Here is a 22,334-nt window from a genome sequence, read left to right on the forward strand (position 1 = left end):
TTCCTGTCCCGCTAAGTATTCCAAATGTATTGAGTACTTTGAGTGTCAGGAAAAATTTATGGAGTAAAAAGTATGTTGTTTTCTTTAGGAATGTAGTGAAGTAAAAGTTGTCAAAAATATAAATAGTAAAGTACAGATACCCCAAAAACTACTTAAGTAGTACTCTAAAGTACTTTTACATAAGTGCTTTACACCACTGCTCTTATTCAGAGCGTCTTATGCACCATAAGACGCTCTGAATAAGAGCAGTGGTGTAAAGCACTTATGTAAAAGTACTTTAGAGTACTATTGTCACGTTAACAAAAACTGGGAGCTCGGAAATTTCCGACTTTCGACTTCAGTGCTTTCAAGACAACTGGCAACTTAGGAAAAAAATTTTTTTTTAAAGCATTAAAGTCGGAGTTTTCCGAGTTCCCAATTGTTTTCAACGCAGCATTACAGTTGAGAGCGCATACATTTTTTTCGTAGCCTACATGAAGACGCCCGAATATAAACCCCGTAGCTCGAATGTGATATGCGCAGCCACATAATTATTAGCCTAGGCCTACTCAAGCAATGCGAAATGTTATTGGTGACATACACGTGTTTAGCAGATGTTATTCGAGGTGTGTTTATGTTATTTGTATTAACTACACAGCCCATTACTGGCACCGACTCTTTATTATACGACGTGTGAATTAAATAGTCGAAAATAGAATACAAAAAATGTTTTATCGCCTGCTCCAATTCGTGGTTATGCACGCGGAACCTTTCTCATCGATTCAGGTGGCACATCGGATTAAATTTCTCTGCGCACTCACTCAGCAAGCGCCGCATTTTTGCAAACATGGCAGCACAGGTGAGTCGGCATCATGCATTTGTAAAAATAATTAGCAATGTCCTCCCCTCTTATTGAGACCGTAAACTATAGCAGTGTTACATTTATTATGCGAATATGTTAGACCTCTTCGCTTTCTCAGATATTGCCCTGAACAGGATGATAGTGTTGGGAAGTTATATGAATGAAGCTAGCTAGCTACCGTTAGCTAGCTAACGTGCAACCGTAAGCGTGCTAGCAAACGGTATTGTACCTTTTTAGGAGTCGACATAGGAAAAGTGTACTAATTTAATGGCGCAGATAATGTTATTGCTGCAAAGTTGACTACCAGCTTGAGATGCAATGTAATGTTGACAGTTGGCTTAGCAAAGCTAATGTTAGTTATCATTGAATGGCCAGCGGTTTACGGTTTTTGCGAACTTTGTTGTCCTATCACTATGACAACCAATTGACCGACTGAACATATCTAGTTAAGCTCATCGTTTCTATACTTCTCAGCGTTAGGTTACTTGCCCAAACTTACCTCAATAATCAGAACTCAAACGTTATCACAATGAAACAGATGGCGACGACGAAGGTTCCAGAAGTCCGTGACATCACCAGGATTGAGAGAATCGGTAAGGGCCACGAAGTAACCACGTTAGTAAATTGAACTCTGCTACATCCAGAGATGTGTTTTGCCTTGTATTTAGACAAGTATCTAAATCATTAACTCAATATTTCACTGTTTTTCCACCTCTTACCTGATGTGACTACATTTTTGTATTCCCCCTTTAGGAGCTCATTCTCACATCCGTGGGCTTGGGTTGGATGATGCCTTGGAACCTCGTCAGGTAAACAACCAACAATCATAATCAGCCTTTCTCAAACTACTGTGACACCACTCAGACGCTGGGCCCATGTTTTGTTGTCCCCCTTACATCATCTGACCTGCTTCTCATTCTCTTCCTTCTCTCTCCTCTCCCCCCTCCAGGTGTCCCAGGGGATGGTTGGCCAGCTGGCGTCCCGTCGTGCAGCTGGTCTCATCCTGGAGATGATTAAAGATGGCCACATCGCTGGCAGGGCTGTCCTGATCGCTGGCCAACCTGGCACTGGGAAAACTGCCATCGCTATGGGTATGGCTCATATTATTATGTTAAAGATGCACTATGCAGAAATCACAATGCTGTTTCCTGGTTGCTAAAATTCTAATAATAGTTAGCTTAATTTCAGTTTGTGACTAAACAAGCGAGTGAAGTGTAAAGAATTTTATTTATTTTATTATATTTTCGTACCCAAAAAGATTGTATTTTCAGCTGTTTTGAAGCTGGTGTACAAAACTGAAAGTAAAAGACGCAAAAACATTAGAACGTGAAGCATAGAAATAGTGCATATAGAATATACACTGCTCAAAAAAATGAAGGGAACAGTAAAATAAGACATCCTAGATCTGAATGAATTAAATATTCTTATTAAATACTTTTTCCTTTACATAGTTGAATGTGCTGACAACAAAATCACACAAATTATCAATGGAAATCAAATTTATCAACCCATGGCGGTCTGGATTTGGAGTGACACTCAAAATTAAAGTGGAAAACCACACTACAGGCTGATCCAACTTTGATGTAATGTCCTTAAAACAAGTCAAAATGAGGCTCAGTCGTGTGTGTGGCCTCCGCGTGCCTGTATGACCTCCCTACAACGCCTGGGCATGCTCCTGATGAGGTGGCAGATGGCCTCCTGAGGGATCTCCTCCCAGACCTGGACTAAAGCATCCGCCAACTCCTGGACAGTCTGTGGTGCAGCGTGGCGTTGGTGGATGGAGCCAGACATGATGTCCCAGATGTGCTCAATTGGATTCAGGTCTGGGGAACGGGTGGGCCAGTCCATAGCATCAATGCCTTCCTCTTGCAGGAACTGCTGACACACTCCAGCCACAAGCATTGTCTTGCATTAGGAGGAACCCAGGGCCAACCGCACCAGTATATGGTCTCACAAGGGGTCTGAGGATCTCATCTCGGTACCTAATGGCAGTCAGGCTATCTCTGGCGAGCACATGGAGGGCTGTGCCGCCCCCCAAAGAAATGCCACCCCGCCCCATGACTGACCCACCGCCAAACCGGTCATGCTGGAGGATGTTGCAGGCAGCAGAACGTTCTCCACGGCTTCTCCAGACTCTGTCACGTCTGTCACATGTGCTCAGTGTGAACCTGATTTCATCTGTGAAGAGCACAGGGCGCCAGTGGCGAATTTGCCAATCTTGGTGTCCTCTGGCAAATCCCAAACGTCCTGCACGGTGTTGGTCTGTAAGCACAACCCCCACCTGTGGACATCGGGCCCTCATACCACCCTCATGGAGTCTGTTTCTGACCGTTTGAGCAGACACGTGCACATTTGTGGCCTGCTGGGGGTCATTTTGCAGGGCTCTGGCAGTGCACAAAGTACCGGCCCTGCTGCTGGGTTGTTGCCCTCCTATGGCCTCCTCCACGTCTCCTGATGTACTGGCCTGTCTCCTGGTAGCGCCTCCATGCTCTGGACACTACGCTGACAGACACAGCAAACCTTCTTGCCACAGCTCGCATTGATGTGCCATCCTGGATGAGCTGCACTACCTGAGCCACTTGTGTGGGTTGTAGACTCCGTCTCATGCTACCACTAGAGTGAAAGCACCGCCAGCATTCAAAAGTGACCAAAACATCAGCCAGGAAGCATAGGAACTGAGAAGTGGTCTGTGGTCACCACCTGCAGAACCACTCCTTTATTGGGGGTGTCTTGCTAATTGCCTATAATTTCCACCTGTTGTCTATTCCATTTGCACAACAGCAGGTTAAATTTATTGTCAATCAGTGTTGCTTCCTAAGTGGACAGTTGGATTTCACAGAAGTGTGGTTGACTTGGAGTTACATTGTGTTTAAGTGTTCCCTTTATTTTTTTGAGCAGTGTATATTCCGCAGGCCTCCCGAATGGCACAGCGGTCTAAGGCGCCACTACAGACCCATGTTCGATCCCAGGCTGTGTCGCAGCCAGGTCCTACCGGGAGACCCATGAGGCGGCGCACAATTGGCTTAACGTCGTCCGGGATTAGGGGAGGATTTGGCCGTCCGGGATGTCGTTGTCCCATCGCAATCTAGCGACTCCTTGTGGTGGGCCGGGTGCATGCAAGCAGTCTTCGTTCGCCAGCGGTCGCCGGGTGTTTCCTCCGACACATTGGTGCGGCTGGCTTCCCGGTTAAGCAAGCAGTGTGTCAAGTAGCAATGCAGCTTGGCACATTGCTACTTGGCGCATTGTAACTACCAATTCTATATCACGAAAAAGGGGCAAAAAAAATATAGCATCTTAATCTTTCTTTTAATGAGAATGACAGATCTGTGAATTTTGTCGGGTCGCCCAAGAAGTTACATATTGCAGCTTATACCCTGACTACACCGCTCACGTCGCACGAGCGTTGCAAAATAAATATAGTAATCTATGTTGTTCAATTATTGCAACCACACTGCTCGCGCGTGTCAACGAGCGTCTGCGTTGCCAAGGCTGAAAATATTTGTCATTTCTGTTGCCGGTAGTCGTGGTAATACTATGAAAGTTTAGATGCCAATCACCATATAAGTCCAAAGAAGAGAAAACCCGGAAGGATGAGAGATGACTAGAAACGATTCGGTTGACCGTTTTGTGTGTGGATTAATTGTCGGAGTAGAGGACCTTGTGCATTTCAGGTAAAATAACAACTTAATGTTTTTATATCCCAGGATAAATTAGCTAGCAACAGCAAGCTAGCTAAATAGGACAAATTAGCTAGCAAGTGCAAGCTAACTAGTTACATTGACATAAATGTTTAATGCTTTTCGATCTGTCCCCAAATTGTCATTGGTTCAGAGTCTGTTTTCATATTTGAACCTGTGTCGTGATCGCGTTTGGTGTATGGGGACAAAATTTATGCACGATGGCGCACACGCTCAGCAGGTTTGGGTTCCGTGTTGGGGCTGTCCCCAGCAACAAAAAAAGAAAAAGATTGGTTGACCAAAAGTCCTCTGTTTTTTTTAACCGTGCATTTTTCCTTTCTAGACATCCTAAAATGATAATAACAATAAACTATATGCACCGAACTTGTCTGAAGCTTTACACTTACAGTTTGATGAAATAAGACAAATGCCTCGATCTGGTTAACCAGAAGGGATAACTTGACCTGACCCAACTATTCTCCTCCCGGTCCTGCTGTCTTTTGCAGATTCTGCCATTACTCTCCTGAAGTTGCCGGTAATATCAGGAGTTGGCAACCTTAGTCATGTGGAATGCCAATTTCTTACCATTTATACCAATCTGCGTGCCAGTTATGGTTTTCAAATGCACTTTTTCATGAAACAGTTTCCTTTGATTTCTAATAACGTCTTCATATCTCAAATTCATTGTCATGAGGTTAATCAAAATTCTATCCAAATCAAATGGAAAATGATACAAACCTAAAAAGACTTCCATTGTCAACTATGTAAAAATAGCCAACAAATAAAGACGTTTCAGCCTGCAGGTAGAAAATATCCTGATGAAAATAAATATCCTATAAATCACATTGGCAACACATGCCTGTCTGCAACAAACTTGAAACATTGTATCAACTATTAACTTCTGCCCTATTTGTGCAAGGGATTAACCTGTTGTGACGACCAAACCCGGATCCGGGATTCTATTTATAGAATTTATTTTTAGACCTAAGCTCATTACCATAACGCAACGTTAACTATTCATGAAAATCGCAAATGAAATGAAATAAATATGCTATCTCTCAAGCTTAGCCTTTTGTTAACAACACTGTCATCTCAGATTTTCAAAATATGCTTTTCAACCATAGGAAAACAATCATTTGTGTAACAGTAGCTAGCTAGCGTAGCATTTAGCGTTAGCATTAGCGTTAGCATTTAGCAGGCAACTATCACAAAAACAAGTAAAGCCTTCAAATAAAATAACTTACCTTTGAAGAACTTCTGATGTTTTCAATGAGGAGACTCTCAGTTAGATAGCAGATGCTCAGTTTTTCCAAAAAGATTCTTTGTGTATTAGAAATAGCTCCGTTTTGTACATCACATTTGGCTACCAAAAAAAAAAAAAAAAAACGAAAATTCAGCCCTCAAAACGCAAACTTTTTTCCAAATTAACTCCATAATATCGACTGAAACATGGCAAACGTGGTTTAGAATCAATCCTCAAGGTGTTTTTCCACATATCTCTTCGATCCTTCGTGGAAGCCTGGTTTCTCCTTGCTCTCAAATGGAAAAATAATTGCACCTGGCTTTGCGCTCCAATTTCGACGCAGGGACACCAGGCGGACACTTGGAAAATGTAGTCTCTTATGGTCAATCTTCCAATGATATGCCTACAAATACGTCACAATGCTGCAAACACCTTGGGGAAACAACAGAAAGTGTAGGCTCATTCCTTGCGCAATCACAGCCATATAAGGAGACAATGGAAAACAGAGCTTCAGAGATTCTGCTCATTTCCTGGTTGACGTATCATCTTGGTTTCGCCTGTAGAATGAGTTCTGGGGCACTTACAGACAATATCTTTGCAGATTCTGAAACTTCAGAGTGTTTTCTTTCCAAAACGGTCAATAATATGCATAGTCGAGCATCTTTTCGTGACAAAATATTGCGCTTAAAACGGGAACGTTTTTTATCCAAAAATGAAATAGCGCCCCTAGAGATCCAAGAGGTTAAAAAGCCGTGCTTGACTTGGGTCAGGAGCTCACTGGAGCTGAGTACCAGCGCCTCAAATGTTCTACTGCTTGAGCTCCCGTTCATCTTATAGAATATTAACTCAAAGTATTCTGGAGCTCTTGCATCTAAATATAAACAGTACCAGCACCCAAAATGAGTACCGGAACCTATTTCAGTCCAAGTCAAGCATTGATATGTTTCCACTGGATCAGAGCATGACATTTTTTCTTTCACGCTGAGTGGTTATCAAAAGGGAGAGAGCTGGAAATATGTTTCAAATACATTGAGAAACTATTGTAATTCTCAATGGATGTAAAAACAGACTTTGTTTGCTTGCTGTTTGAGGTGACGAAAACATTACTTTGAGAAGCTCCACAGGTCATTAGGTCAATCAGAAATACTATCAGATCCCCAAATGGGCACATTATATACATTTGCACATAGGCCTACTTCTATGCGTGCGCGGCCTTACTCAACATTGACTGGAGCGCTCCAAAGAGAAGACGGACTAAATTGACAAAACTTAATTCCATCGTAAATGGAATTCAAATAGACAAAAACTTGTTTCTCACAAGTGTAGCATAGCATAAGCACTCTGCAAACAGTTTGTCCACTCTGACAATGTTAACAGGAAGACTGGAATAAGAATATTGAATGATTTTACAGAAATGACCAGCTGCATTAAGTACTGCAGTACATCTCCTCTTCATGGACTGCACCAGATCTGCCAGTTCTTGCTGTGGGATGTTACCCCACTCTTCCACCTGCGAGTTCTATGACATTTCTGGGGGGAATGGCCCTAGCCCAACGGGATTGCTCAACGGGATTGAGATCTGGGCTCTTTGCTGGCAATGGCAGAACACTGATATTCGTGTATTGCAGGAAATCACACACAGAACAAGCAGTATGGCTGGTGGCATTGTCATGTTAGGGTACCTGAGGAAGGAGGATGTCTTCCCTGTAATTCACAGTATTGAGATTGCTGGCAATGACAACAAGGTCAGTCCAATGATGCTGTGACACACCGCCCCAGACCATGACAAACCCTCCAAATCGATCCTGCTCCAGAGTACAGGCCTCGGTGTAATGCTCATTTATTTGACGATAAAAGTGAATCTGACCATCACCCCATGTGATACAAAATCGCGACTCGTCAGTGAAGAGCACTTTTTGCCAGTCCTGTCTGGTTCAGCGACTATGCATTTGTGCCCATAGGTGACACTGTTGCCGGTGATGTCTGCCTTACAAACAGGCCTACAAGCTCTGTCCAGCCTCTATCAGCCTATTGCTGACAGTCTGACCACTGATGGAGGGATTGTGCGTTCCTGGTGTAACTCGGGCAGTTGTTGTTGCCATCCTGTACCTGTCACACTGGTGTGATGTTCGGATGTACCGATCCTGTGCAGATGTTGTTACACGTGGTCTGCCACTGTTAGGACGATTAGCTGTCCGTCCTGTCTCCCTGTAGCACTGTCTTAGGCGTCTCACAATACGGACATTGCAATTTATTGCCCTGGCCACATCTGCAGTCCTCATGCCCCCTTGCAGCATGCCTAAGGCACGTTCACGCAGATGAGCAGGGACCCTGGGAATCTTTCTCTTTGTGTTTTTCAGAGTCAGTAGAAAGGCCTTTTTAATGTCCTACGTTTTCACAACTGTGACCTTAATTGCCTACCGTCTGTAAGCTGTTAGTGTCTTTAATGACCGTTCCACAGGTGCATGTTCATGGTTGTTGAATTGTGTATGGTTCATTGAACAAGCATGTTAAACAGTGTTTAAACCCTTTACAATGAAGATCTGTGAAGTTATTTGGATTTTTACAAATTGTCTTTGAAAGACAGGGTCCTGAAAAGGGCATGTTTTTTTCTCGTTTTTCTTTTTCTCCCACTCTATTCTGGTTAGAGCCAGTTTGCGCTGTTCTGTGAAGGGAGTAGTACACAGCGTTGTTAGAGATCTTCAGTTTCTTGGCAATTTCTCGCATGGAATAGCCTTAATTTCTCAGAACAAGAATAGACTGACGAGTTTCAGAAGAAAGTTCTTTGTTTCTGGTCATTTTGAGCCTGTAATCAAACCCACAAATGTTGATGCTCCAGATACTCAGTCTAAAGAAGGCCAGTTTTATTGCTTTTTTTAATCAGTACAACAGTTTTCAACTGTGCTACCGTGAATGCAAAAGGTTTTTCTAATTATCAATTAGTCTTTTAAAATGATGAACTTGGATAGCTAACACAACGTGCCATTGGAACACTGGAGTGAGGGTTGCTGATAATGGGCCTATGTAGATATTCCATTAAAAATCAGCCATTTCCAGCAACAGTAGTAATTTACAACATTAAGTGTGTGTGTGTGTATACATACATACATACAGTTGAAGTCGGAAGTTTACATACACTTAGGTAAAACTCGCTTTTCAACCACGCCCCAAAAAATTGTGGGAAGTCGGTTAGGACATCTACTTTGTTCATGACAAAAGTCATTTTTCCAACAATTGTTTACAGACAGATTATTTCACTTATAATTCACTATCACAATTCCAGTGGGTCAGAAGTTTACATACACTAAGTTGACTGTGCCTTTAAACAGCTTGGAAAATTCCAGAAAATGATGTCATGGCTTTAGAAGCTTCTGATAGGCTAATTACCATCATTTGAGTCAATTGGAGGTGGACCCGTGGATGTATTTCAAGGCCTACCTTCAAACTCAGTGCCTCTGCTTGACATCATGGGAAAATCAAAAGAAATCAGCCAAGACCCCAGAAAAAAATTGTAGACCTCCACAAGTCTGGTTCATCCTTGGGAGCTATTTCCAAACGCCTAAAGGTACCAAGTTCGTCTGTACAATCAATAGTACGCAAGGATAAACACCATGGGACCATGCAGCCTTATACCACTCAGGAAGGAGGCGTGTTCTGTCTCCTAGAGATGAACGTACTTTCTTGCGAAAAGTGCAAATCAATCCTAGAACAACCGCAAAGGACCTTGTGAAGATGCTGGAGGAAACGGGTACAAAAGTATCTATATCCACAGTTTAACAAGTCCCAAATCAACATAACATAAAAGGCCGCAAAAACCACCTTCAAAACAGCCAGACTACGGTTTGCAACTGCACATGGGGACAAAGATGGTGAATTGTCCTCTGGTCTGGTGAAACAAAAATAGAACTGTTTGGCCATAATGACCATAGTTATGTTTGGAGGAAAAAGGGGAACGCTTGCAAGCCGAAGAACACCATCCCAACCTTGAAGCACGGGGGTGGCAGCATCATGTTGTGTTGGTGCTTTGCTGCAGGAGGGACTGGTGCACTTCACGAAATAGATGGCATCATGAGGGTAGAAAATGGTGTATATATTGAAGCAACATCTCAAGACAACAGTCAGGAAGTTAAAGCTTGGTCGAAAATGGGTCTTCCAAATGGACAATAACTCCAAGCATACTTCCAAAGTTGTGGCTTAAGGACAACAAAGTCAAGGTATTGAAGTGGCCATCGCAAAGCCCTGACCTAAATCCTATAGAAAATGTGTGGGCAGAACTGAAAAAGGTTGTGTGAGCAAGGAGGCCTTCAAACCTGACTCAGGTACACCAGCTCTGTCAGGAGGAATGTGACAAAATTCACCCAACTTATTGTGGGAAGCTTGTGGAAGGCTACCTGAAACCCTTGACCCAAGTTAAACAATTTAATGGCAGTGCTACCAAATACTAATTGAGTGTATGTAAACTTCTGACCCAATGGGAATGTGATGAAAGAAATAAAATCTGAAATAATTTCACATTTCACATTAGAATAAAGTGGTGATCCTAACTGACCTAAGACATGGACTTTTTACTGGGATTAAATGTCAGGAATTGTGAAACTGAGTTTAAATGTATGTAAACCTCTGACTTCAACTGTGTGCGTTTGTATATGTTATACTCGAGCAGCACACACAATCTCGGTTTACCAACAACCTATCCAAACAATCGACCAGTCGTCTAATTGGGGGCAGCCCTATTGCAGTTTTAAATCTCTCTCGATTACAGCTGTCTGATTTGATGTTTTCTCCAATTTATTATGTTCCTGGTTTTCTTTCTCATTCTAATAACTGTTTTTTTTTCTGTTCCATTAAGGGACTTGCGAAAGAGAAAGTCCCCACTTTAAATATTTTAATTATAATTTCTGACTTTACTGTTATTCAGCACGCTACTCTTAAACCGTTTAAGTTTTAAAACGTTTAGACTGGTATGTATTAAGTTACTATTATTCAACTTTTTGATAACATACTTTTAAAAGTATCTAATTTTTCTACCAAAAAAAAGAACTCGGCAACATTCATGGGATTTCTTCAACGTTCTAAAGATCTCATTGTTAAAAACACCCAGACAACCAACATTCTATTCACTGTAAAAAAAATATTTAAAAAAGACAGTTTTACACATCAGCTACATTGACCACCTTCCCAAGAAGTTTAACAAACTTAGTGGGTGTGGAATCTTAGTCTACTTCTCTGGTTTTCACATCTAAAATCATAACAGAAATATCTTATACCGATCAAACGTTATTAGCTGTTTTTGTAACCGCTTTGACTACATTAAAGAAATCACTGTCAGTTTGACCACTTTCCCGACTAGTTAGAGCCCATTATATAGAGCGTTAAATCTTATTCTGCTTTTCAAATTTTTACATCAGAACACTTCTTCCACTACCACAAATAATTTTAAAAAGCTAACTCAAGTCCCAACATTTTTCTTCATGGTGAGTTAAGCATCATCAAAATAGATTTGATGAAAATTATTTGGATTTACCTGTTTATTTGACTCTGTTGATGATGGTGATCCCTCTCTTGCCTGTCCAGGTATTGCCCAGTCCCTTGGCACAGACACCCCCTTCACAGCCATGGCCGGCAGTGAGATTTTCTCTCTGGAGATGAGCAAGACCGAGGCCCTCAGCCAGGCCTTCAGGAAAGCCATCGGAGTCCGGATCAAGTGAGTTCAGGCTTCTTCTCAGTTTACTTTATTGGCCTAATTTAGGAATTTGTCGTGTTTTAAGTTAACAATCAACATTTATATACCATAGTGTGTGAGAACGAGGGAATGGAGTATACATTAGTATTTCGTTTTGGTATGTTTTTGTTCTCAAATTAATTGATATTCATGGCGTGTGTTTGCAGAGAGGAGACTGAGATCATTGAAGGAGAAGTGGTGGAGATTCAGATTGACAGACCAGCCACTGGAACGGTGAGTTCTGACTCAGCCCCCCTCTCAGCTCTCTCTCTGTGCTCTGTCTCCCTATGTTTAGTGTGAGTCATACTCATAAGGTGTATATTGGAGAGATGTACTGATGGTCCAATTGAATTTTAGTCTGTGATTGTCTTCTAATAAGACTCTCAATCCTTTAGAGAGACAGATTGGTGATAAGAGAGAAACGGGTCACTTAGTATTTAATTTAACAGCAGCAGCCTTATTATAGATGCGTATCACCGTGAAAGGATATTCATTTTAGGGAGTTGATAATATGATTTCTGGTTTGGAATATTTTGACTACACAATGTGTATCACCGTGAAAGTTATTTAAACTTGTGTTCTTTCGTTGCTCAATACATCACACAGCGGCAGAGTTTTTAGCACACTTGAGTTTAAAGTATCAAACTAAATGTTTTGTCACATATACCATCTTTCCCACTTCCCAGTACACTTTCTAACCTGTTGTTGCTGCTTGTAGGGTGCTAAAGTGGGTAAGCTGACCCTGAAGACTACAGAGATGGAGACTATCTATGACCTGGGCAGTAAGATGATCGAGAGCCTCAGTAAAGAACGAGTTCAGGCAGGGTGAGTTCTTCTAAAGTGTAGTACACACATCATCCACTAAGGGCTGTAGTACACGCTCATCACTGAGACCTAACAAATAAAACAGCATTTGCTATTGGACAGGTCCGGGTAGACCCTCCCGGTTTTGGTCGGTTTTCCTTCACTTGGTGCCTAATGAGCACGATAAAGATCTTTATTCTGCACACTGTGGTATTATGACTTTGTTGAGTTCATTTATTCAGCTCTATAAATCCAAAAAAACTTGACCTAATGAGCTGATCTCTCACTCTTTCCCAGGGATGTAATCACCATTGATAAAGCCACAGGGAAGATTAGCAAGCTGGGCCGCTCCTTCACCAGAGCCAGAGACTATGATGCTATGGGAGCACAGGTACACATTGATCCTAGACACTTGTGTTTACAGTGGCGCAATACAACTGAACATTGAATCAAGCTCCACTGAGTTAGTCAGCAGCACTGCTACCATGACTTTCTCTGCGTTAAAGTGAATTTACGATTGCCTAGGATTCATGTTTAATTATGGCTTCTGTGAGAGAAAGAAATCTACTGTTTGCGTTGTGCTCCTCCAGACACAGTTTGTCCAGTGTCCTGAGGGGGAGCTACAGAAGAGGAAGGAGGTGGTGCACACAGTGTCCCTCCATGAGATAGATGTCATAAACAGCCGTACACAGGGGTTCCTGGCCCTGTTCTCTGGTGATACCGGAGAGATCAAGTCTGAGGTCCGCGAACAGATTAATGCCAAGGTGTCTGAGTGGAGGGAGGAGGGCAAGGCTGAGATCATCCCTGGGGTGAGTGTGTGTGTTTGGTGGTATCCAAGACAGACTAAGCCTAGTCATGGACTTAAAAAGCTTGCTCAGTTCTCCATTGACAGTGTTTGTTTGTTTTTTTTAGTCCAGGACTACACTTAATCTATGCCTGGAAAACTGGCCTGAAATAGTCAGTGTTTAATGTTCAATTCAAAGCCTTTCTTGAGTGAGTTCTTCATTTGTGTCATTCCAGGTGCTGTTCATCGACGAGGTGCACATGCTGGACATGGAGTGTTTCTCTTTCTTGAACCGAGCCCTGGAGAGTGACCTTTCACCTGTCCTCATCATGGCCACCAACAGAGGCATCACACGGTAATCTTCTACCCTACAGTCTTCGACTGCTCCCACTATCATCTGGGTGTGGATATGGGCCACAGAAAGAACATGTTGGTGACATGTTTAGAACCAGCGTAAAGATAAAATATAATTTTGCCAGTAGTTTAAAGGGGCAATATGTGATTGGTTCATCCATTTTTAGAAGTTTAAATAATGATACTGTTTATACCATTTATTCTTGGAAGAATATAACTTAAGTCTAGCCTCATTAGTTTAGAACCCAAAATATAAGCTTGTTTTACTCCACAGTTTGTGAACAATGGGTCAATCATAGATGATTTCAATCCATTTCTGACTGACACCCCTTTTGATTTGAACGAAACCTTCCATACATGTTTGCCCATTTCTGAAGTGGTCAGAAAGTTACTTTTTGGACTTGAATGCCAAAACATTCAGGAGAGTGCTCAAAGTTGACCCATTTTGCATACCCCACCCTACCATGAGACATCCATGTCTTCATCACCGAATAAGATAAATAGTCAGTCAGGTTTGATATAATTTGAATGTTTTTGAACAGGGTAATGGGACTATTTTAGAATATCTTGAATTGTATTTTTTTGTTGTACCTTTTAACATCCATGATCTAAAAATGTTTGTTCATATACAGTTCCGTGAAAAAGTATTAGCCCCCTTGCAGATTTTTTAAATATTTTAGCAGATTTTTTACAGTGAATGTTATCAGGTCTGATGGAGCCTCCCGAGTGGCGCAGACGTCTAAGGCACTGCATTGCAGTGCTAGAAGCGTCACTACAGATCCCATCGAGCTTTAGCGACTCCTTGTGGTGGGCCAGGTGCATGCACACTAACTTTGGTCACCAGCTGTACAGTGTTTCCTCCAACACAATGGTGCGGCTGGCTTCCGGGTTAAGCGAGCAGTGTGTCAAGAATCAGTGCGGCTTTGCAGGGTTGTGTTTCGGAGGAAGCATGGCTCTCGACCTTCGCCTCTCCCGAGTCTGTACAGGAGTTGCAGCAATGGGACAAGACTGTAACTACCAATTGTATATCACAGGGAAAAGGGGTACAAATTTAAATTAAGTAAGTCTGATGCAGAGCAGAATTCATGGTTCCTTCAGGTAGCAAAGCGTCTCCAAAACTATGAGGTTGTTACTGTAGAATTTAATGTTTGGTTTTCTCGAGACATAACGGGGCCCATGTCGTCCAGTTCTACCACAGGCAAATATGTATGGAAGGTTTTCTTCAAATCAATAGGGATGTTGTCAGAAAGTGATTGAATTCATATAGAACGACCTCGGTGAAATTATAAACAAACACTGTATAGCCTCAAACATGGTTAACTATGATATCATGGATGGTCCTTAAATCGATAGCCCTGTCTATGAATTTGAGATTGATTCCATTTCTCCAGGCCCGTCCCTCAGCTGTTTACTGAAACAGAGGTGGGGTGGTGAACCCTTTATTGTTTGGACTGTAGATTGTCCGTTTAAAGTAGTGCTTCTCAATAACTTTCCTTGGCCTCAAACCGTATGTGTGGTAAATACTTTCTCTAACCCCTCTGTTCTGTCAGTATCCGAGGCACCAACTACCAGAGTCCCCATGGTATCCCTATAGATCTACTGGACCGTCTCCTCATCATTGCTACCTCCCCCTACACTGAGAAAGAGACACGGCAGATCCTCAAGATCCGGTAAAAATCACCCCTCTAACACTCCAAGCCGTTGCTTTAGCAAGTAAACAAGCTGCACCATGACTTACATGATTTAAGTTTGCAGACAGTCTGCAAAGTGATTGAAACTTATGTTCAAGGTTGATTCCGGATGAAAACCTATTCCCATATTGGACTGAAACACCGTTTCTATTCTGTGTCCCTGTCCAGGTGTGAGGAGGAGGATGTGGAGCTGAGTGAGGAGGCTCACACTGTCCTGACACGTATCGGCCAGGAGACATCGCTGCGTTACGCCATCCAGCTTATCAGCACCGCAGGCCTGGTGTGTCGCAAGCGCAGGGTGAGTCTCAGCCAATTCATTCATATACACACTTACCTAGTGATGCACGGGGTGAGCCAAGCCTCTCACATCCATGAATATGGATGGACACACTGATGTAAGAATTACTCTGAATTTTCTCTGCATTCCAAACAGTCACATAGTATGCATTCTCATGATTGTTTTTCCTTATATATCCTTATTTTACCTGCTTCATTGTTTAATGCAGTTCATATTCATTCAAGTATAATTAATTTATTGAAAGACAGAACTAGCAGATAGCTGGGCAGGGCACCCCTAGTCTCCTTGATTACTGCTTTCTTGCTGTGGAACCATTTCTATGTTGATGCTGGGAGTTGCCAGTGTGTGATAATGTTTGTGCTTCTCTCTCAGGGAACAGAGGTGCAGGTGGAGGACATTAAGAGGGTCTACTCTCTCTTCTTGGACGAGTCCAGATCCTCACAGTACATGAAGGAGTACCAAGATTCATTCCTTTTCAATGAAACAACACGTGAGTCTGCTGTTCATCTGTCTGTTTGTCATAGAGCAGTGTTTCTTAATCCTGGTCCTGGGGACCCAAAGGGGTGCACATTTGTTTTTGCCCTAGCACTACACACCTGATTCCACTTAGACCCAGTTCCAAAGCTGATCAAGTTTCTGTATTGTGTGAGGTGGACATTTGGATTCTTAAAGCAACTTTGATAGAAGTTGTCAAATGTTTTCACTGTAAGTTGACAAGGTCATAAAATGCTACTACGTGAACAGATGCCTAACCTAAATCTATGGGAAATGCACCTCATAGATGTACTTTGAGGGCAGGTGTAATGGGTATATTGACTCTTACTGACTCTTACTGTGTCTCTTTTTGATTTTCAGAACCTACAATGGACACCTCTTAATTGATACGGACTGCAGATCATTTTTATAGCACGTTCTCCTGTGAAGTTCTTCTGTTTTTTGTTTTGTTGCCATACTCCATTTCTCTGATACTGTGTTGACTTAGCTTTGTCTTTAAATGCCGTTTATTGTTTCATTGAGTTAAATGTACATGAAACCTACTTTTTGATTAAATGTTGTTTTTCTCATAGATTTTATATAATTGCCTAAAATGTAGTGTTGTCATGCATTGATTTACAACGCTTAACTTCATGAAACAAAGGCAATGTAGATGTTGGCAATGTTCTTTTAAAGAGGTGAGTAAAATGTTTTTGATTTGAAAGAAATACATTTTCTCTGTCACAAAGACCTCAAGTGCTATGTACAATACATCCACCCTACTACAAAGCTAGCCTCATGGGGTACCCCTTTTGTTACATCAGGATGTGGTGTGCTTTTTATTTTTTATTTTGAAATAAAATTAGTATCTCAAAGACCGAAGTTGGCACTGCCTCTTTCGTCTGTGCATCTGTACTGTAGATGGCAGTGAAGGACCATGTCTCATGTCCATCTCTGAAGCACAAGGGTCCTCTGTGGCTCGTTACAGGTTCTTCATTAGAGCTGTAAATTGCCGTGGACCTCACAATATATTATCACAGTACTTGGGTGCTGATACCAGTGGTGGAAAAAGTACCCAATTGTCATACTTCAGTAAAAGTAAAGATACGTTAATAGAAAATGACTCAAGTGAAAGTCACCCAGTAATATACTACTTGAGTAAAAGTGTAAAAGTATTTGGGTTTTAAATATACTTAAGTATCAAAAGTAAATGTAATTCATAAAATGTACAAAAGTACTGGCTGATATATGTATTGTGATTTGATATTCCGAACCTACTGCTCACTGTTTGCAGCAGAGAGATGAGAGCTCATGAGAAAATGTGTATCAGTCACGGAAATAAAAGTCCTGAAAAGGATGACACATGCTGAAGTTTTGGCGCAGAAAGATCTGACTAGCGCTAGCTAATGCTACCTAGTACAAAAAATACATCAATATGTCCTAATATATTATGTTACTATCGATTTTGTTTTATCACTTCATTATAGGAAGTCTATCCTTTGATTCATGTGTTGGCATTTAATTATTGATTAATTACATTAAGTGGATGGAGGCGCAACGCGCAAAGTATCTACTGTGATATGAGAAAGACCATAATGGGCCAAGACTAGGTAACATAACGAAAATTGCTAACGTTGAATTAAATCTGTACTAACTACAAAGTTAGTATTGAATCCATTAGTTCATGTAATCCAGTTTGTAAAGGCAAGACATGATCTTAGTATATAAGGTTTACCCGTGCAGTTAAATTGACCCCCACTACCTTCAGAGATATTGTGGATTGATAGATGGACACAGGGATGCTTTAAGATCATTTGGCTATTTTATTTAGACTTTTAGGACCCTTGCACGTATCACAGAAAAGTTTTTTTTATGAAACATTGAATATGGCCTTAACACTATAAGCCTATAGAAATGCATTGAATGACAGATTCATAAATGGAAAAATGGTCAAAAAATAAAGAACTGTTTTGAAGTGTTTGTCCTATATCTAAAATAAATAAGGTCATAATTTTTCTAATCTAATTTAACTGGAATTACTATCCGTTTACCTTTGGATGTGGAAATGCCCCATCTACTTCCATTCAATTTTCGTCCCGGTACCGGGTTACTTTCAAATGAGTCCCTTGACACTTGTACAGTAAAATCGTACAGTCTGACTAACTACGCTGTGGAAGGCTGACATTGGTGGGTTGAGACACCCTGCAACAAAAAAAAAACGTCTTTAGTTTAAACATGTTTTTTTAATGGGGATTTTTTTAATGACTAATTAGATTTCCGCGGGTGCACGGACATCGAATATGGTGCCAGTGTGTTAAAAAATAACCATCTGGAACAAAGGGCCATACTGCTTTGAACGGAAAGAGGAATTGGGTAAAAATGATACTCCTGGAGCCTACAAATTTATTGGGAGGGAGGGGGGCATACGGGAGACGTCTGACCGACAGGATGGCAGGGAGGGAGGCAGTGGGTGGTGAATGGGTGTGGAGGGGTTTCAAGGATGAGGTAAGGGTAGGTCTTGAAGTGTGTGGTAAGCTATAGGGTTTCCCCAGTGTCACAGATAAGAGTACAACTCTAAATCAACCATTAACGTTCCACCGTGAATGGCTCAGTCAGCACTAACATGAATGGTAATGATGGGAATTATTTACAGAGAGAGAGGGATCTCCTGGTCAGGACTCAGAATAAAGAACATCAGTAAGAAAATAGTACACAGATAAGTATACAAAACATGAATAACACCTGTTCTTTCCATGACATAAACTGCCCAGGTGTATCAAATCAAATTTAATTTGTCACATGCGCTGAGTACAACAGGTGTAGGTAGACCTTACAGTCAAATCATGTCATCAAATCATGTGACACTTATTTGTCACATGCGCCGAATACAACAAGTGACTTTACCGTGAAATGCTAACTTACAAGCTCTTAACCAACAGTGCAGTTCAAGAAGAAGAAAATATGTACCAAGTAGACTAAAATAAAAAGTAATAATAAAAAGTAATAATAGGCCTCCCAGGTGGCGCAGTGGGGAAATTGGGGAGGAAAAGAGGGTAAAATTCACAAAAAAAAAGTTATAATAACCATAACGAGGCTGTATACAGGGGGCACCGGCACTGAATCAGTGTGCAGGGGTACAGGCTAGTTGAGGTAATCTGTACATGTAGGTGGGGACGAAGTGACTATGCATAGGTAACAAACAACCAGCGAGTAGCAGCAGTGTACAAAAGGGGGACGATTATCCAGTGACGACTGGCAAGGGGTAGAAGCTGTTGAGGAGCCTTTTGGTCCTAGACTTGCCGCTCCGGTACCGCTTGCCGCTCCGGTACAATTTTATGGGCTTTCCTCTGACACTGTCTATTATATAGGTCCTGGATGGCAGGAAGCTTGGCCCCAGTGATGTGCTGAGCCGTTTGCACTACCCTATGTAGAGCCTTACGCTCACATACTGAGCAGTTGCCATACCAGGCGGTGATGCAACCGGTCAGGATGCTCTCGATGGTGCAGCTGTAGAACCTTTTGAGGAACTGGGGACCCATGGCAAATCTTTTCAGTCTCCTGAGGGGGAAAAGGTTTTGTCGTGCTCTCTTCACGACTGTCTTGGTGTGTTTGGACCATGTTAGTTTGTTGGTGATGTGGACACCAAGGAACTTGAAACTCTCAACCTGCTCAACTACAGCCCAGTCAATGTTAATGGAGGCCTGTTTGGCCCGCCTTTTCCTGTAGTCTACAATCAGCTCCTTCGTCTTGCTCACATTGAGGGAGAGGTTGTTGTCCTGGCACCACACTGGTGGTGCCAGAGTCGTGTTTGGAGTCGTGTTTGGCCACGCAGTCGTGGGGGAAGAGGGAGTACAGGAGGGGACTAAGTACACAACCCTGAGGGACCCCAGTGTTAAGGATCAGCGTGGCAGACATGTTGTTGCCTACTCTTACCACCTGGAGATGGCCCATCAGGATGTCCAGGATCCAGTTGCAAAGGGAAGTGTTTAGTCCCAAAGTCCTTAGCTTAGTGATCAGCTTCGTGGGCACTGTGGTGTTGAAAGCTGAGCTGTAGTTTCACTCAAACCCAGCCCCTTTTCTTTTGTGTAACAAGCTGTCATTCCTTTATGACGTAATTTGTAATCAAGTTGATTAATTATGTGTATGTGTATTTCTGTGTGATTAGTTAGGTATTTAGTAAATAAATAATTAAACCCAATTTTGTATTTCTTATTCAACTTGTTAGCCAGGGTTCATGCAGATAACCAAGAATTTACAACTTTCAGATGAGACTGAATTAAGCTGACTATTAATATTGACTGGTATTGATGTCTTTAAGAGTTTATTTGGCCTTTAAGAGTTTATAGGTCTTTAAGAGTTTATTCGGAAGATAACAGCTCTATAAATATTATTTTGTGGTGCCCCGACTCTCTAGTTAATTACATTTACATTGATTAGCTCAATCAGATAATATTAATTGCGGAGAAATTATTTTATAGAATAGCATGTCATATCACTTAATCCGGCATAGCCAAAGACACGACATCAGGAATCAGGAGGATAGAATTATGGTCAGATTTGCCAAATGGAGGGCGAGGGAGAGCTTTGTACGAGTCTCTGTGTGTGGAGTAAAGGTGGTCTAGAGTTTTTTCCCTCTGGTTGCACATTTAACATGCTCTTAGAAATGAGGTAGAATGGATTTACGTTTTCCTGCATTAAAGTCCCCAGCCACTAGGAGTGCCACCTGGATGAGCGTTTTCCTGTTTGCTTATGGCCGTCTACAGCTCATTGAGTGCGGTCTTAGTGCCAGCATCGGTTTGTGGTGGTAAATAGACAGCTACGAAGAATATAGATGAAAACTCTCTAGGTAGATAGTGTGATCTACAGCTTATCATGAGATACTCTATGTTAGGCGAGCAAAACCTTGAGACTTCCTTAAATATCGTGCAGTTCATGCCAGCTGTTGTTTACAAATATACATAGACTGCCACCCCTTGTCTTACCAGAGGTTGCTGGTCTATCCTGCCGGTACAGTGTATAACCCGCCAGCTGTATGTTATTCATGTCATCGTTCAGCCACGACTCGGTGAAACATAAGATATTACAGTTTTTAATGTCCCGTTGGTAGGATATACGTGCTTTTAGTTCTTCCATTTTATTATCCAGCGATTGTACGTTGGCCGTACTAGTCATCTGATCTTATAAAGACACCACGATCTCCTTCCGCGAAACCTCTGTTTCTTTCTCCTGCGAATGATGGGGATGAGGGCCTTTTCGGGTGTCTGGCTGGGCCCCTCAAGGACGTTCAGAGACTTGTCACGAAGCCACTCCTGTGTTGTCATGGCTGTGTGCTTAGGGTTGTTGTTCTGTTGCAAGGTGAACCTTTGCCCCAGACTGAGGTCCTAAGTGCTCTGGAGGAGGTTGTCGTCAAGGATCTCTCTGTACTTTGCTCCGTTCATCTTTGCCTCAATCCTGACTAGTCTCCCAGTCCATGCCACTGAAAAACATCCCCACAGCATGATGCTGCCACCACCATGCTTCACCATAGGGATGGTGCCAGGGTTCCTCCAGACGTGGTACCCTTCCCCAGATCTGATCCTTGACACAATCCTGTCTCGGACAATTCCTTCAACCTCATGGCTTGGTTTTTGCTCTGTCAACTGTGGGACAGGTGTGTGCCTTTCTAAATCATGTCGAATTAATTGAATTTACCACAGGTGAATTTAACAATGAAGATGTAGAAACATCTCAAGGATGATCAATGGAAACAGGATTCACATGAGCTCAATTTCAAGTCTCATAGCAAAGGGTCTGAATGTAAATAAGGTATTTAATTTTTTTTTAAATACATTTGCACCATGTCTAAAAGCCTGTTTTCGTTTGTTATTATGGGGATTGTGTTGATTGCTGAGAAAATTCATTTTAGAATAAGGCTGTAACGTAACAAAATGTGGAGAAAGTCAAGGGGTTTGAATATTTTAGTTTAAAGGGTAAAAAATAACTGTAAATATCATTGAGTGGACCTTTAAAGATGCCTATTATTTATTATCACAGCCAATTAGGATGTCACCAGCACTATCAATCCTTTTCTATATGTGAGGGTGAAGTTTCAGAGGTTTCAGAGCCAAATGAGATCAGATTTGAAGATCCAACCAGTGCCCATTGGTTGGACCTGCCTGCCTGGTTGCTGTCAGCCTCCTACGGGATATGAATATTTAACACATCTGGTTATCTATGGTGGGAAGGTGTGTGTGTGTTATCGTGTCCTTGGATTATCCAGATTGTCCACATCCCATAAATCCCCTTCCTACCCATACTGCCTAAGTGTGGGCCGCTGCTCGCTGCCTGTCTCCCTCCCACTGGGGCCTGATGGATCCTCTGCTGCTCGCTCCCTCCCTCCAACCGATGCCTCCCTGGGTTTAGGGCATCAATGTGAGGGATACATTTAACTAGGGGAAAGATGATTG

General features: G+C 42.0%; 1 protein-coding gene across 1 annotated transcript; it reads left to right on the plus strand.

The window, feature by feature from the left end:
- Positions 1-799: 799 nt before the first annotated feature.
- Positions 800-16,767, plus strand: LOC139418753 (RuvB-like AAA ATPase 2). The gene is made up of 14 exons (XM_071168427.1): positions 800-838; positions 1,380-1,434; positions 1,595-1,650; positions 1,791-1,932; positions 11,336-11,465; positions 11,651-11,717; positions 12,202-12,308; positions 12,585-12,678; positions 12,878-13,096; positions 13,308-13,426; positions 14,976-15,095; positions 15,285-15,414; positions 15,787-15,904; positions 16,270-16,767. The coding sequence occupies exons 1-14, from the start codon at positions 827-829 to the stop codon at positions 16,290-16,292; spliced, it is 1,392 nt and encodes a 463-aa protein (XP_071024528.1). The 5' UTR covers positions 800-826; the 3' UTR covers positions 16,293-16,767.
- Positions 16,768-22,334: the final 5,567 nt, after the last annotated feature.

This window comes from Oncorhynchus clarkii, chromosome 10, assembly GCF_045791955.1.
Source record: "Oncorhynchus clarkii lewisi isolate Uvic-CL-2024 chromosome 10, UVic_Ocla_1.0, whole genome shotgun sequence".
Taxonomy (NCBI): domain Eukaryota; kingdom Metazoa; phylum Chordata; class Actinopteri; order Salmoniformes; family Salmonidae; genus Oncorhynchus; species Oncorhynchus clarkii.

Bases quoted from the DNA above. Each gene is read 5' to 3' on its own strand.
- LOC139418753 (XM_071168427.1), top strand. The intron at 1,651-1,790 runs GTAAACAACCAA...TCCCCCCTCCAG, and splicing joins ATGCCTTGGAACCTCGTCAG to GTGTCCCAGGGGATGGTTGG. The intron at 1,933-11,335 runs GTATGGCTCATA...TTGCCTGTCCAG, and splicing joins GAAAACTGCCATCGCTATGG to GTATTGCCCAGTCCCTTGGC.